Source organism: Carya illinoinensis, chromosome 6, assembly GCF_018687715.1.
Source record: "Carya illinoinensis cultivar Pawnee chromosome 6, C.illinoinensisPawnee_v1, whole genome shotgun sequence".
NCBI classification, from domain to species: domain Eukaryota; kingdom Viridiplantae; phylum Streptophyta; class Magnoliopsida; order Fagales; family Juglandaceae; genus Carya; species Carya illinoinensis.
In genome coordinates, this window is record NC_056757.1 from 36,626,397 (window position 1) to 36,643,178 (window position 16,782).

Here is a 16,782-nt window from a genome sequence, read left to right on the forward strand (position 1 = left end):
ATTTGTTTTCTAATTGCCTCTTGCAAGGTTTATTCAGTTTGTGATTTAAAGTGATGTTTCTCTGTGCCTTAAGATTCTGAATATTTGTTTGCGAGCTATAAACATGGGTGCCACCCATATGAAAGAATTGCAGAGGGTCATGGCAACACTGGCTGTTAGAGGTGATACTAATGTGCTACACAGAAGTTTTCTCCATGGTAGTCCCATAGTTCTGGATTGTATTGGGTTTAACAGTTGAGTCTTGCAATGGGTTTTTGAGTCGAGTATATGGGTTGCGTCCTCTACATTTTAATAACACTGTTTTATTGAAAAAATGACCGTGAAAACCAGTGTTAGACTTTAAGTCATTCTCTCTGTACTCCTCATATCATTGTATAGGGGCCCACCATAGTGTTTTTTTCTTGTGCTACTTTTCAGGACTTTCTAGATGTTTCTCTTGTATGCACCGTGTATTGGGCTAACACCCTTTTTGATTCAATAAATTTCATCTTACAAAAAGAAAAAAAAAAAAAATTCTATTGCAATAGGTCCATGGACCTAGGTCGTATGATGTTATTGCAAAAGAGTACCATACCGCACGGTTGGAAGCAACGAAAGCCAAAGAAAAAGGGGATAAGAAAAGCCAGGAGCGTGCAGGCAATGTTATCCGCAAACTCAAACAAGAATTGTCTACTCTAGGTTAAAAACTTTAAACTCTTTGCTGATTTTTGTAAAGGATTGTGTTCTTCTGCAGCTCTTGTCATGTGCTGTTTAATTTTCATCTACAGGATTATCAGATAACATTTTGGCATCAGAATTTGAATATGAACGAGCTTCTGGGGACACAAGTACTAGTTCCATGCCTCATGAGCATTCCGAAGGAAAATCATTACGCAATGTTGAAGCTGGGTTGGCCTTTGTTGTGGAAGAAGCTATGGATTGCAGTGGCTCTAAGGAGTTTCCAACGAAATCTTCTTCTAGTTCATATATTGAGGAAAAACACGGTGCAAATGAAGAGTCAGAAGATGTAGAGCTTGGTGGTTTCTTTTTAGAAGATGCCCCATCTAATGATGGTTTATCTCCTGAAGTTTTGAAACTTCAGAAGCGAGAAAAGATCAGAAAATTATATGATGAGAAGAGTTTGGAAAAGTTGGATGGCATATGGAAGAAGGTAATTTGTCAAATGCCACTTGGAAAAAATTATAATGATGGTTAGAATATGGATTTGATGTGTCTGGCTTTACTCCTCATATGTAGTTGGTAATTGTTAAAGGTTACAATTCGATGATTAAATACATTATTTTGTGTTAGTTTAAACTTTTGGGACTAGTGGTGATTAGTGTATGATTCAATCAGTTTGATATCCAAATTTTCTGTCAGAAGATTGCAGAAAATCAAATGTTTGATGCTTGATTATAATAAATTGTGCACCCACAAGTTTTTGCCATAGAAAAACCTTGTATTTTTCTATATGGTGGATTGGAATTTGCATTTTGAAATGCTTGATGTTTGTCTCTTTTTGGTTTTCATGTGGCTCCTATGCCTTCTATTTATTTATTTTTTATTTATTGCAAGTTCTATTTGATTGTCATGTTACTCTAATATTTTTTAACCGATGGCAGGGGGACCCGAAAAAGATCCCCAAGGCTGTTCTTCACCAATTATGTCAAAGATCAGGGTGGGAAGCTCCAAAATTCAATAAAGTGCCGGGCAAAGAAAGTAGTTTCTCTTATGCTGTCAGTGTGTTGCGTAGATCTAGTGGGAGGGGTAAGAGCAGAAAAGCTGGGGGGTTGATCACCCTTCAGCTTCCAGATCAGGATGGAACCTTTGAATCTGCTGAGGTACTCATTAATCTCTAAAACCGTTAATGCCTGTTATATTCTGCATAATTATGATATTAATTTACTTAAAGAAAATTTTCCCTCTGAATCTCCTGCAGTAGTGTGAACTTCTAGATTGCTGATGCATGTTTTGACTGCATACTTTGTGTGCTATCGATCTATCATTTGTACTTTGATGTTTATTCACTTAGTTTTATTTTTTGTACCTATAGACAGTTCACTGGATTCTTGAGGTATGTTGATAAGGTTCAGTGGTCTCTAGTGGCTAGCTGCCCAATCGTATATCACTTAAGGCATTGATCCTTCAGGCTATCTACATTTTTTGCTAATCATGGTTGGAAAAGAGACAGGACTTTAGAAAGGAAAATTATATTCTCAAGCTGGTGTGTAGAGCACACCATCTAAAGTGCTTACATGAAATAATTTGATTTGGAAGATAAATTTTAAAATTTAAATCTTACGAATCAAATCTTACTATTTAAGTGATGTGGATGGTGTGCTCTACATACAGGTTTGAGAATAGAATAACTCTCTTTAGAAATGTGTATGGCTTTTGGCTCTACAAGGCTACAACCATTACACCTTGTGAAAATCAGGACCAATTGTTGTATTATCGTTTTGGCTAACCCCAAATGGTAAGGAGGTGGAGAAGATTAGAGACTCATTTATGGGTTTGAAAGTATCATGTTGATGTAAAAATAGGTGTGTTTGTGGGATACCTAATATCAAGTGAGTATTGGTGGTGAATGAGATCTAACATTACTTGGGAGGGTGAAGTTATTGCTCTTTGTAATGACTTAAAGGGGCTCCAATTATATTGACTGGTCCTTTTGGAGTATGGGCCCAAATGTAGCTTAAGCCTCCCTACAAATGGCATCAGAGCCTATTTTGAAAAGAAGTGTAGGACTTGAGTTGTGTCATTTATGATAGAATGACTTGACAAGGATGTTGGAATTCAATAGGGGAGATTGTAATACTCTATATTGAGTGAGCAAAAGTGGTGAATGAGATCCCACATTGCTTGGAATGGAGAAGTTTTTGCTCTTTATAACGATTCAAATGAGTTTCAATTGTATTATTGACCAGTCCTTTTGAAGAACGAACCTAGATGTGTCTTGGGCCTCCTTTGGCGCGTTATAGTTTGAGTTTGATCTGATCATTGTTTTTTTGGAAATGAAAATAAACTATGCGCAATTGGACTCAACATTTTTCTACAAGATGTCAATTGGGTCGCTCAAGTTTTAACTCTTCATTTTTTCTTTAAAATTGAAAGCTTGTGTGTTCATATGTGCACTCATTTTAGTGCTTTGATACTTAATGTAGTCATCACTGGTGTTATTATTTTTTAAGGGAGGTTCTTCTTATTACACTAGTACATCGAGTGGTAAGTTGTGCCTTGATTTTTAAATTTACATATTGGATTATAGATGGCTCTTTGTAAATATAAATACACGAACCATTTTCATCACAGGATGCACAGAATAGAGTGGCAGCATTTGCTCTTTGTCACCTGTTTCCCGATCTCCCAGTTCACCTACTAGTTATGGAGCCCTATGCCTCACTTGTCATGCAATGGAAGGAAGGTGACATTTTCTTTTCTCTCCAAGACATAAAGCTGAAAAATTGGAACTCTTGGAAATCTTTGAATTCTTGTAAATTAATATCCTTTTCAATATGGGTATATATATTCATTTCGCATGTAGTGCGAGATCATATTGTTTATCAGGATGGTAAAAAATGTCAACTTGTTAAAGTAGTTAGCTATTGGCATAACATTTGAAAGCTTACACTTACAGGGGAGTCATTGTCAAATATGGAAGATAGTGAGGAAGATCGGAGGGCTGGTTTTGTGGATTCGTTATTGAAAGCTGATCAATCTAGTTCAACTGCTTCTGATGATGTGGTGGATTGTTCTCTACCAGAAAATTTTCAGAAGCTCCATGTTGAAGATTATAAGAACTCAACTGTTTCTGCTTCTGATTCATTAATTGACAGTATGTTCTTTCTCTTATGCTTGTTTACATTATCTCTGACTTTCTTGTTAGTAGGTGTGCTCTATTTTGATACTGGATTGACCTTTTTTTACTTCTAGTTCTTTTTGTTCCAATATGCTGTAGCTCAAACAACACCTATTTCCGAGTAATAAGGGGGTGGAAAGGTGTGGTTGTGGGTTCAAGACCCATCAGGTGTGTGTGTGTAACTTGCCAATAAAAAAATCTAGTTCTTTACCTTTATAGCCCCCCCAACCCACCCCCGCAGGTGCACTCTAAACCAAACGACCAAACAGAGAACTGGAAGGAAGAAAAATGTGGGAAAATATTTAAGATATTTCAGCGGCCAGTTTGATAAGAGCCTGTAAGCTTTGATTACTGAAGGTTTTGGCAGCCGGTGGGAGATTGCAAGTTTGCTCTGTGCTCATCCAACTGATAATGTATTTAATAAACATAGGTCCAAAATTTTTAGGAAAAAGAAAAAGGAAAAAGAGAAATTCAGTTGGGGTAAGTTGATATGTTCTAAACCAAAAAAAGTATTGGTGTTGATTTATCTTCCCTAATTTATGTTGAGCTTTTATTGCAGGAGTAGACAAAAGGAAAGAGATGGAGAGTGCATATTTGAGACGAGAACAAGAGAACAAAATGAAAATGAAGAGATACAAGGTTGTTTAATCTGAACTCCCTTAAAGTTTGCAATGTCTACTTGTGTTATTCCCAAAGTCCTTTGTGCATTCTTTTATATTTTAGCTGGATTTTAGGTATTTACCTCATCTTTTGTAGGCAGTATGGAGAATAATTATTTAATGTTCGTGTCCCTTGGATTTGCCTCTTCACCATTCTTTGAGTTTCATGATTGAAAATGTGAATTTCAAGAGCTTGGCTAGCATTAGGTGACTAAGATGATAGACATCATCTTGAGTTTAAATTTTGTGAGTTGTTGAATGTAAAATATTTTGAGTTTGTTTGGAGTTTGTAATTAGGTATTTTAGATAAGTCAAAACATTTAATTATGAGTCTCAAGGTTCTTATCTTATCCATTGAAGAGTTTGAATTTGAAATGGCTACAAGTCTGTGGAGATAGTTTCCTGCAGTTAGCAAACTGCTAGCAAAACCGTCGTGACTGATTCAATCCGTCAGTAGAATTTCACTGGGATTTGGAAACTGTTTCCAGAAATACATTTAAACTGTCCTACTAATTAGGAACTGTAGAGATTCAATTCTGGAGATCTTTTAGAGTACTTCTCAGTGCTTATTTTGGTGACAAAATTCCCTTGAGAATTTTCATATCGTTTCTCTCAAAGAGTGTGATTTGATCTGAGGTTCAGATAGTCTGATTGTTTTAGCCATTGGAGTTCCTGTATAGAAGTCAATATTTGAAGATCGTCAGAGGTTCTGGTTTCTACTGTGGTAGAGACAAACGGGTTGTTTGTCTGGTCAAGGAAGAGTGTCAATTGACAAATATTTTGTAATTGAAACTTGTTTGTAAAAGATTTTCAAATAGTGGATTGACATTTCTGGGTAGGCTGCCCCGTAGGGTTTACCTTTAAAGAATTCTTTAAAGGGTTTCCCTTTGTTACCAATTTCTGTGTTATGCAATTGATTTATTTTATGTTAATAATTTTCTTATTGAATAATTGCCTGAATATTGATTAACAAATTAATTGATAGAATTGGTAGACCTTTGGAAGTTTTACTGTACAGGGGTATTTGGGTAATTTCAATGATGTTGAAATCCTTTTTTGCTTGCAGTTTAGCAATGTGTGCTAGAGCAGTTAAATAGTCTGCATATTCATATATTTCATGCTGGTTCCACTTTGCAATTGCAAGTTTCTCTAGCATTTGCCATAATAATTTTTTTCCTTGTGCATTTCCAGTTTGTGTTCGCTTTTTTCTGTTTGTTACATTTCACGTGTTATTTCCTTTAGGAGATGTTGAAAACTAGGGCTGCGCTTCCTATTGCTGCTTTGAAGGGTGAAATATTGCAACTTTTAAAGGAGAATAATGTCCTTGTTGTTTGTGGGGAAACTGGCTCTGGGAAGACAACTCAGGTTTACATTCTTTTTTTGTTTGCTTCGAGCATTCTACTTTTTTCAATGTTCATTTTTTATCTGTGTAGTGATGGAATATCTCTAGTATTCAGTGTTTTTGGCATTGCTATTATTCCTCTGCTCCAATTCTCCTCCCTTGGTAGAACAGCACCACAGCTTATATGAGTTGCATTCTATGTAGGTTCCACAATTTATTTTGGATGATATGGTTGAATCTGGATTTGGTGGACAGTGCAACATCATATGCACGCAACCAAGGAGAATAGCGGTGGGTACAAACTTTTTCACATTAATGTAATGCACACCTTATGTTCTACAGCTTTAGTTCATTTGTGTATTTCATGAATGTCTTGTTGTGAAGAATTAGATTAAATCAGTGCCACCAGCATAAATCATCGTCTTTAATGTACCATCAGTTGGCTGGTTAATTTGTTTTGAATTTGTTTTTTTAGTAGGTTGTTCTTGCAAATCAGATTTCTTATTGATCTGACTATCTCTGTAAATCCATCTGGTCTGTCAAAGAATGGTGGGCTTTATTTCTTGCAAAGTTCCCTAGCTGGTCTTCTGGGACATCCAGGGATCTGATAGCACCTTGTCTAACAACTTTCCTCCATTTCCTTTAAAGAGTCAAACAGTTGTACATCCTTTGAAAGATGATCTCTCTCTCATGCTGTCCAGAGCGAATCTTGAGATGATTTCCTATGCCTTTTGGCATGTCTATCTAATAGAAACTTCTATTGACTGGCTTCATGCTTGAATTTCTGGACATTTAGTTATTATTTCAGGATTGTGGCGGTAGCAAAGGTGTCAATCAACCTTGCAATTTGTGTTATTAATTCTTTTACTCCTGAATAGGGTTTCTCTTGTATAACTCCTTTGTACTAAGGTTGCACCCCTTTCGTCTTGTTAATAAGATCATATTACTTTTAAAAAAAGTGTTATTAATCCAATACCGTCATATTTACTCCCAGTTGAGTTGATGCTATATACTTTTTTAAAAGCACCGTCCCTTTTGTCTTGAGATTTATTGTTCCATAATATTCTGCAGATAATTATATATATTTATATATTTAAAGATCTTTTATACTGGAACACGGGGCATTCTTTCTTACCTGTTGACCATAGTTTTTTTCTTTGCTGCATTGTATTCCAGGCTATTTCTGTGGCGGAAAGGGTTGCCGATGAGCGCTGTGAACCTTCACCTGGTTCAGATGGTTCTTTGGTTGGTTACCAAGTCCGTCTTGATAGTGCAAGGTGTTCAGATTCTTGTTCCACTAATTGACTCTGAGTAGTGCATGGAATAACAGAGGCACCATTTTATCTGATGTCATGCCTGTTTATTTATTTATTTATTTTTGATTTTGATTTTTTAATTTTTTAAATTTTATATATTATTGTTTGAGACGTTATTAATTATACAAAAAGAGTTTGAGAGGTTTACATGGTTTCATTTCTCCTAATGTTGTTCTTGGATTTCTAGTCTTGGAGTTTGGTTGTCAAAAATTCGTTCTTTTCTTTGATTCTTCGTTTTAGGTTTTTTCTTCATGTACTAAGCACATTTTCAAGTGTTTGGTTAAGATATATTTTAATGTACATGAAATCAAGTAGGTGCTGTTTTATTTAATATATGAATGTTAACAAGCAAAGAGAGCTACTAATTTCTGTTTGGAAAATTGAGAGTATAATGAATTAGTGATCACATCAGTGCTAATCGATATGCCATACCTTCTACTTTTTATGTATGCATCTATGAAAAATGTATCACTGATATTTGCCTTTTTCTTTTGCTTAATTTCACAATCTCAGGAATGAAAAAACAAAGCTTCTCTTTTGTACTACAGGCATTCTTCTAAGAAAATTCTCGGTATTTCCTCCTGTCTAATTGGGTGGTTATTATGAATCGATTGTAATCAATATGGTACTCATGCTGATTTTTATGTCATATCAGGGTTACATTTTGTTTGTTACTTTTTTGTATTGTATGCACTTGTGTTTGATGGGGTGGTTTTTTTGGAATCTGTTGTAATCAATACGATATTTATGATAGTTTTTTTATTTATTTTTTATTTTTTAAATTTCATATCAGATTTAAATTTTGCTTGTTATGTTTCTGTGATAGTTTGGCACCAGTGCTATATTTTTCATATATTTATTTGATTGAAGTGAATTCTTTTTAAATATTTTCTGTGCATATGCCCTTATGTTTTGACTATTTTAATTACCACAGTTATTCTTTTACAATGGAATAACTAGTCAAATTTAGTAAAAGTAGGCTTTGATATATATTATAGTTAGTTGCTTTGGGACCTCTAATTTCTTTTTTCTTCCCACTGAAAGCACGCCAACCTTCATTGTTGTGTTTTTCAAATTTTCAGGGGGACAAAAACTTGACTGGTGTTACTCATGTCATAGTTGATGAAGTGCATGAACGATCTTTGTTGGTGAGTTAATTTTACTATGGGTGGTTCGTAGATATATTCTAAGTGGGTCTTGTGATTATGAGTTCATTTGCACTATTCTTTTCACAGTCAATGAAATGCACAAATATTTACTTGAAATAAAAACTCTCGTTATTTGCAGCTATTCTCTCTGTTTCATTTTAACCTGTTATAGGTGGTATGGTGGGTTTTAATTTTGTTGTTTCTATTACTTATGGTCATGTGTAATTGGTACTTCCTTGAGTTATACACCTATTCCTCGATAAGATTGTGGACGTTGTAATAAGAGGTAATATACTCTGACCTGAATTTTGATAAGATTCTTTCTCTGTTACAGGGTGATTTTCTACTTATTGTTTTGAAGAATCTGATAGAGAAGCAATCTGCTCATGGCACACCAAAATTGAAGGTCCTTCTTATGTATGCAAATTTCCACTTTTTTGTAGATATAATTATGCATATCTTATTTGGATTTTGATCTTTATTAAGCTTTATTCATTTTTGCGGGCTTATATAGTTTAAATGTTCAGGTCTGCTACTGTAGATTCCAATTTGTTTTCAAGATACTTTGGGAATTGCCCGATAATTACTGCAGAAGGCAGAACTCATCCTGTGACAACTTACTTTCTTGAGGATATATACGAAAGTATTAATTATCGCCTTCCTTCTGATTCTCCAGCTTCTATTAGGAATGAATCCACCAAGGGGAAGGTATCATGATTTTGATTCCTTGATTATCCTTACTTTGTCATGGAACTCTTTGAAAATTTTTGCTTGCTTTTTCACTGTTGTATTAAATTAGGACAAGTTTCTCTTAGGTCCATCTTTTTGCTTTTCCTAATGTTTTCCACTTGCTCATGAAAATGTCGAATTATAATGGTCATATTTGGTTAACAATGTTTTAAAAAATGTTTAGACTCCAGTTCAAACATTTTTTGAACTTGAAAAAAAAAATTATATTTCAACTTTTAATCCAATCATTTGCCTAGATTTTAGTGAAAAGTAAAAACACTAAAATCAAAACTACTTTTACAAACTTCAAAGCAAAAACTATCCAAAAAAATAATATTCAAACAACTTTTCAACTCCACCTATCCACTTTCACAAACCCTAATACATTATATATATAAAAAAAAATTATTCAAAATTTCTTATCTACTATCACAAAACCTAATAAACAATACATAGATTCTAAATAAATTTTCAAGCATTCCCAACATTTCACTTAAACAAATCTACCTATACTTTGCATGATTAGATGAATATATTGATGTGAGTCCTTTGTTTATTGATAAGGAAATCTGTCTTAGGCATAGTTTGATATGGAATAATGCATCATGGAGTGCTATTAAAATGGGCTTTTTATAGTATTTCCTTTTACTTATAAAAAAAAAAATAGGATTCATCATGTTAAAGTTTATTCATATTATTCATTTTAGGTTATCTGTAATAATTTCCAGAATATTAAGAGTACTAATACTAATAGGATGACCACCACTGTCTTGCCTTGTCCACAAACCCATTGACTTTTGATCACATATTTTTTTTTGATAAGTAATAATTTTATTGAAGAAATAGGCATAAGCCCAAGTACACAGGAAGTATACAAAGGATAAACCTACAACTTCCAGAAAACAAAAAGAAAAAAACCCAGAAAACTAAAACAGGTTCAGGAAATTATCAACCATTACATAAACTTTCGCCCAAAAACCTAAAGTACCCATGAAAAAAACCCTAAGATCTTCCAAAGTACGTTCTTTATCTTCAAAACATCTCGTATTTCTTTCTATCCACAAGCACCACATGAGACAAGGAGGAATCATCTTCCAAACAGACGCTGCCTTCTTACAGCCCTTCAAACCTTTCCATCCTACCATTAAATCCACCACATCTTTGGGCATCACCCAACGCAAACCTGTCCAACTCAGAACCTCATCCCACAAGAATCTAGACACTTCACAGTGAAGGAAAAGATGATTTACAGATTCTCCATCCTTTTTGCACATAACACACCAATCAGAAATAAACAGTCCTCTCCTTCTAAGATTATCAGTTGTCAAAACTTTGCCCAAGGAAGCCACCCAACAGAAAAAAGCAACCTTGGGAGGAACTTTCACTTTCCAAATACTTTTCCATGGGAAAACACAACTACCATGACTTGACATAACTCTATAGTAAGAAGAAACTGAAAACTTAGCATTACCAGCAGAAGACCATGCCATACTATCCTCCCTTTCTGTTACCAGCTTTATACTGTAGAGTTTAACATCCGCTTCCCAATCATTAATATCCCTTTGGAAAATAACATTCCAAACAACCTTATTATTGCTGCCACAGTAGGAATAAAAAACAGCAGCATTTTGATCCCTTGCAATTCTGAACAGGGCAGGACATTCCAGCTTGAGAGCAGCATCCCCACACCACAAATCATGCCAAAAGAGGACTCTTTTAGCATTTCCAACCTTCAATCTAAAATTATTAGAGAAAAAATCCCATCCTTTTCTAATAAATTTCCACAAACTCACCCCATATGCTCCACTAGAGGCTTTTGAACACCAACCTCCCCTCAAACTTCCATACTTTACTTCTATCACATTTTTCCATAGGGCTTCACTTTCCAAATGATATCTCCAAAGCCATTTGCCTAGTAAAGCTTTATTGAAGACCTTCAAATCTTTAATCCCCAAACCACCACCATCCAATGGTTGACAAACTTTCTTCCAACTAACCAAGTGAAACTTCTTTTCCTCACCAACACCACCCCATAAAAAATTCTGAAATAAACTCCCAATTCTCTTTTCAACCCTTGCAGGAAGAGGAAAAAGAGAAAGGAAATACGTAGGCAGGTTAGACAAAGAACTTTTAATAAGAGTTAATCTTCCCCCCTTAGACAAATAAATCCTCTTCCAACCCGCTAACCTCCTTTCAATTTTTTCAATCACCCCATCCCAAATGTCCACAGCTTTAAAAGAAGCCCCCAAAGGAAGCCCAAGATATCTCAAAGGCAAAGAAGAGATCCTACACCCCAATAAATTTGCCAAATCTGATAAATTCTGAACAACACCCACAGGAACAATTTCAGATTTTGATAAATTAACTTTTAACCCCGAAACAGCTTCAAAACACAGTAACAGAGCTCTTAAAGCATGTAAATTATCAGAATCAGGCTCACTAAAAATCAGGGAATCATCAGCAAATAATAAATGAGAAATCTTCAGATTATTCCTATTCTTGTTACCCACCACAAAACTAGACAGAAAGTTACCCTCCACAGCCTTGTCAATCATTCTACTAAAAGCATCCATGATCATAACAAAGAGAAAGGGGGAAATGGGATCCCCTTGCCTCAAACCACGAGAACTACAAAAGAAACCAGCTGGTTCTCCATTCACCAAAACAGAAAATTTAGGAGTCGGAACACAGAACTTTATCCACGAACACCATTTAACTCCAAAACCATATCTCCTCAACAAATATTCAAGAAAATCCCAGCTTACATGATCATAAGCCTTTTCCATATCCAACTTGACGAGAATACCAGCCTTCCCCAATTTAAGTCTGCTTTCCAAACACTCATTAGCAATTAAAACAGAATCTAAAATCTGCCTTCCTCACAAAAGCATTTTGAGATTGTAAAATTATCCTCTCCATCACCCTACTTAACCGATTAGCCAACACCTTAGAAACAATTTTATAAACACCATTCACCAAACTGATAGGTCTAAAATCTCTTTATCTCCACAGCCCCAGCCTTTTTCGGAATTAGAGCAATGAAAGTCGCATTTAAACTCTTCTCAAACCTCATAAAGGAGTGAAACTCGGCAAACACCTTCATGACATCATCTCTAACAACATCCCAGCACTCTTGAAAAAAAGCCAAAGAGAACCCATATGGACCCGGAGCCTTATCTTTTTCCATACCTTTTACCACATCCAGAACTTCTTCTTCTTCAAACGCTCTTTCCAGCCACACAGCATCAGCCTGCACTATAGAATTAAAAACAAGGCTATCCAATTTTGGTCTCCACGAAAAATTTTCTGAAAACAACTTCTCATAATAATTCACAATATTGGCCTTAATATCATTCTGATCCGAAAACAATCTGTCACCTTCACGAAGGACCTCAATTGCATTATATCTTCTATGAGAATTTGCCAATTGATGAAAAAACTTGGTACACCTATTGCCTTCCTTCAGCCATAACGCCCTTGATTTTTGCCTCCATGATATCTCATCCATTAAAGCTAAATTTTCGAGATCTGAAACCACCCCTAGTTTTCTGGATCTATCCTCTTCCGAAGACAACTCTTGCACCTCCTTCTCTTCCAAAATGCACAATTCCTCCATTAACCGCTTCTTTTTTGTAGCCAACAACCCAAATTCCTCCTTATTCCACTTCTTTAAATCATTCTTTAAAGATTTTAACTTACTAGCCAAAACAAAACTAGGAGTGCCTGAAAAAATGTGGGAATTCCATCAACATCTAACTTTATCCCCAAAACCTTCAACCTTTAACCACATGTTCTCGAACTTGAAATAACTTCTTCTACTCACAGATCTGCCACAATTCAACATAATAGGGAAATGATCTGAACAAAGTCTCTGCAAAACTTTCTGCTTCAAACCAGAAAAATGGGCCTCCCAAGAAGGCGAAACCAGAAACCTGTCCAACCTTGAAGAAGATCTACCATTAGACCAAGAAAAGTCACCTCCCACCAAAGGTAAATCAATCAGATTTAAATCAAAAATTAAATCTGGGAAGGAAGCCATAGCACTTGAAAAATGTGAAACCCCCGACCTCTCACTAGGAAACCTAGTAAGATTAAAATCCCCTCCAAAACACCAAGGTAAATTCCACCAACCATAAACACCCGACATTTCATCCCATAATTGGTATCTCCTACAATCCACATTAGGGCCATATATCCCAGCAAAAGCCCCCTCAAACCCATCCTGAATGTTCTTAAAATGACACGCTACCAAGAATTCTCCCACAAAGTGATCCAACATCTCTACCACCCTCCTATTCCACAAAATAAAGATACCACCTGAAGCTCCATTAGAAACCAACTCTACCCAACCCACACTACTACAATTCCACAAACTCTGAACTATGGCTTGATTCACAAATTTCAACTTAGTTTCTTGGAGACAAATAACATCAGCCTTCCACTGACGCAACCAATTTTTCACCCTAAGACGTTTCCTATAATCATTTAAACCCCTAACATTCCAAGAAATAATAATAGGCTTCATTACAAACCATTAACAACCCTTTCCTTACCTTTATCCCTCCATTCACGGCCTCAGAACTCATCGCCTGAACAGTCCCCGACAATTCACACCTCGCCGGTGATCTAGTATGTAAAGCTGAGCCATGCCTCTGAACAGAGGGAGCCACCGAAGATAAGAGAAGAGACCCAGAAACCATTGGACACACAATCTTTAGGTTCTCCTTCAATAACACTGTTCAATGCCACAGAACTCGATGCCTGAGCATTCCCCGACTGACCACACCCTCCGGTGACCTTCTCTGTGAAGGTGGGCTAGGCCTTTGACCCGCAACATCCGCGAAATAAAACCCAGAAGCAACTGGGCGAGTCGCAAGGCTCAACTTTTTTGGGCCTCTTAACGGTCCAACTACATTACACCCACCAGACTTAATCGGCCAAAGCCCACCCGGCCCTTTACCCCTATTTAACAAAATACCCAATCCTTCGTCAACAGATAAAAGCAAACTTCCAATTTTATCCTTCCAATTCATTAACTCCGCACGGATATGCCAGAGAGACCCCTCGACTTCCCCAACTTTCTTTCTCATCTCGGAACTCCAATCGTCACCCTCTTCTGCAAGAAGACTACGACTGTTCTTCTCCTTCAGGCCATCTCTTCCAATCGATTCTACCATTGCACTCCTAAAATTATTTTTATCACCTGTTGCAAGGTTCTTAACAGCAGCTAAATAAGGAGCTTCTCTAGGACGATAGACCTTCGCGTCACCAAGAGGACCTTTGTTTTGTTGAACAGAAACAGAGGATCTGGAACCAACAATCTCATGCGACTTCTTCACAAAACTAGACCAGCCATATCCATTTCTCCCTTCAGGAACGACAATAATACCCTTCCCCTTACCTTCTCCCACTTCTAACAACTTAAAGAACCTTCCATAAGAATTACGAGAAAGTTGAATAACAAATACTCTACTACCCTCCCTTCTGGACTGACAAAAAGCTCCATTTCCTGAAAAACCCAGACAATCCTCAATCACCTTCGCAATCCAGACCACCGCATCTCCACTAAGGTTAAGAACCTTAGTGAATTTCCTACACTTTTCCACTATACTATAAAGATTTCCCCCCTTCCTTCAAACTTGAATTATCTACAGCCCTCATCAATGCTTCCACACAAGAGGATGGGAAAATGTTTTGAACAAACCCAAGGTAATCTCTCCTACCATACCTCCGGGAAATGAGCCTCCCGAGAATGTGATGCTAGGAAAGTATATAATCTTGACCAAACCCGAGTATGAGACCACGCAAATTCACCTCCCCAAGGGGCAAATCTAGGAGGTCCAACTCGAATATAAAAACAAAAAATTCTGTCACGAGACAAGAATGCCTCAATCTTTCACTCGAAAACCAAGTGACATAGAAATCTGCACCAATACATCATGGGCGATCCCACCAGCTGTACAAACTAGCTATCTCATCCCACAAAATTCACCTGCTGCTATCCAAATTCTGTCCTTAGATACCTGCAAAAGCCCTCACAAATCCATCCTTCACAATCTTGAAAGAGCATGCCACCGAGAGAGATTTTTTGGCTATTTTTTTTAATCAATTATTTGAATGTACAATGATTTTTCAGTTTTTCTGTCCATTTTGTGGGTACTTGTCGTTTGGTTGGATAATTTAGTACAGTTTCAAGTATGATTGTTGGGTAGGTTATGTAGTACTATTTTGATAGTCATATTCTAAGTTGTGAACTCTTGTTTTGCCACAGTTCCAGAGTGGTCCTGTAAATATCCGTAGGGGTAAGAAGAATCTTGTCTTGTCTGCATGGGGAGATGATTCTCTGCTTTCAGAAGACTGTATTAACCCGTATTATTTGCCAAACATTTATGAGCCATACAGTGAACAAACACGACAGAATATGGTAAATACCTCTAAGGCATAAATTTTGACACACTTTCAAAGGTCACTTTATAATTGACAAATTCAATTACTTAGCAAAAAAATAATTTGGGCAATTCACTTTTATTTATATTTGGTGCAGAAAACATTGAATGAAGATGTCATTGATTACGATCTTCTTGAGGACTTAGTTTGTTATGTTGATGAAACTTGCGGCGAGGGTGCCATACTTGTGTTTTTACCTGTATGTCCTTTCTATAATCCTTTTCTTGGGTCATTTATTGTCTGTATTTTCCCGCACTAAACAAGTTTAATACTGCTGTACTGCATAACAGGGGGTGTCTGAAATCTACGTGTTACTTGATAAGCTAGCTGCTTCTTACCGGTTTGGTGGACCCTCTTCTGATTGGATTCTCCCTTTACATTCATCCGTTGCATCAAATGATCAAAAAAGAGTGTTTTTACGTCCTCCTGAAAATATACGCAAGGCAAGTTTTGTCACTTACGCTGGTTGTTTCTTCCAATTAAACTTATGAATCACTGGTTTATGCTAATGATATATCTTGTATGTCCTTGAAGTCTTCGTTTAAATATGTTGTATGCTTAGTGCTTTTATTGGTGGATGAAAGTCCTTGTTCATGTGACTTGGAATAAAAAATGTGTGTTTGGTCTGGAAAATTTAATTTCCACTTAAAATTTAAAAACCATGGGACTTCTCAATTGACCATTGTCATTAAAGGAAGGACTACTATTGATCAATAATAAGAATTTTACCAGAAGGAAGTGAGTTCTCAAGTGCATTTAATGTGTAAAAAAGTTATCCTAATGATATACAAGAATAATTTAGCCTTTGTTGTTGGAAGAATAATATCTCTATTGGAGACGATCAAGAATTCTTATGACTAACTCATTATTACAGTTGAATTTGTGATGATGGTTCTAGAACCCCAATTAAGTTGTTCTCTTTCATCATTTGCCTTTGAGTTTCTTATGTAGTTTCTTTGTACACACTTTATTTGAAAAAGAAACATTGACTTTGTAGTATATACTGTAATTTGTTTGACCTATGCTTGTACCAAAGTTCTCAACTTCTGTTGCCCTTTGTTTGACTTCTTATGTGAGAATTATTTTCTTCAATATCTTGTGTCTCAGGTCATTATAGCCACGAACATTGCAGAAACCAGTATAACAATAGATGATGTGGTGTTTGTCATCGACTGTGGAAAGCATAAGGAAAATCGTTATAATCCTCAGAAGGTGTGTGCTTTTCTATACTCAGTAGAGGGATACTAGTATTGAGTCACATCTTTCTTAATATTGTTACTCTTACACTAAATTGTGTTCTGCT

The 16,782-nt window shown here is 36.2% G+C and overlaps 1 protein-coding gene across 7 annotated transcripts in view; it reads left to right on the top strand.

Annotated features, from left to right (window-relative positions):
* Positions 1–16,782, top strand: part of LOC122313594 (DExH-box ATP-dependent RNA helicase DExH7, chloroplastic) — a 42,238-nt gene that overhangs the window by 8,262 nt on the left and 17,194 nt on the right. For all 7 annotated transcript variants that reach the window (XR_006243431.1, XR_006243432.1, XR_006243434.1 and 4 more), the window contains 17 exons: positions 528–678; positions 768–1,150; positions 1,602–1,820; positions 3,292–3,403; positions 3,617–3,814; positions 4,398–4,477; positions 5,740–5,862; positions 6,044–6,130; positions 7,016–7,116; positions 7,669–7,726; positions 8,238–8,303; positions 8,638–8,720; positions 8,831–9,011; positions 15,304–15,456; positions 15,577–15,678; positions 15,770–15,922; positions 16,587–16,691. Coding sequence is in view for 3 of the 7 variants with exons in the window: in XM_043128741.1 (XP_042984675.1) it covers positions 528–678; positions 768–1,150; positions 1,602–1,820; positions 3,292–3,403; positions 3,617–3,814; positions 4,398–4,477; positions 5,740–5,862; positions 6,044–6,130; positions 7,016–7,116; positions 7,669–7,726; positions 8,238–8,303; positions 8,638–8,720; positions 8,831–9,011; positions 15,304–15,456; positions 15,577–15,678; positions 15,770–15,922; positions 16,587–16,691 (2,355 nt within the window). In the remaining 4 variants the exon portion in view is untranslated. The remainder of the gene's footprint in view (positions 1–527; positions 679–767; positions 1,151–1,601; positions 1,821–3,291; positions 3,404–3,616; positions 3,815–4,397; positions 4,478–5,739; positions 5,863–6,043; positions 6,131–7,015; positions 7,117–7,668; positions 7,727–8,237; positions 8,304–8,637; positions 8,721–8,830; positions 9,012–15,303; positions 15,457–15,576; positions 15,679–15,769; positions 15,923–16,586; positions 16,692–16,782) is intronic.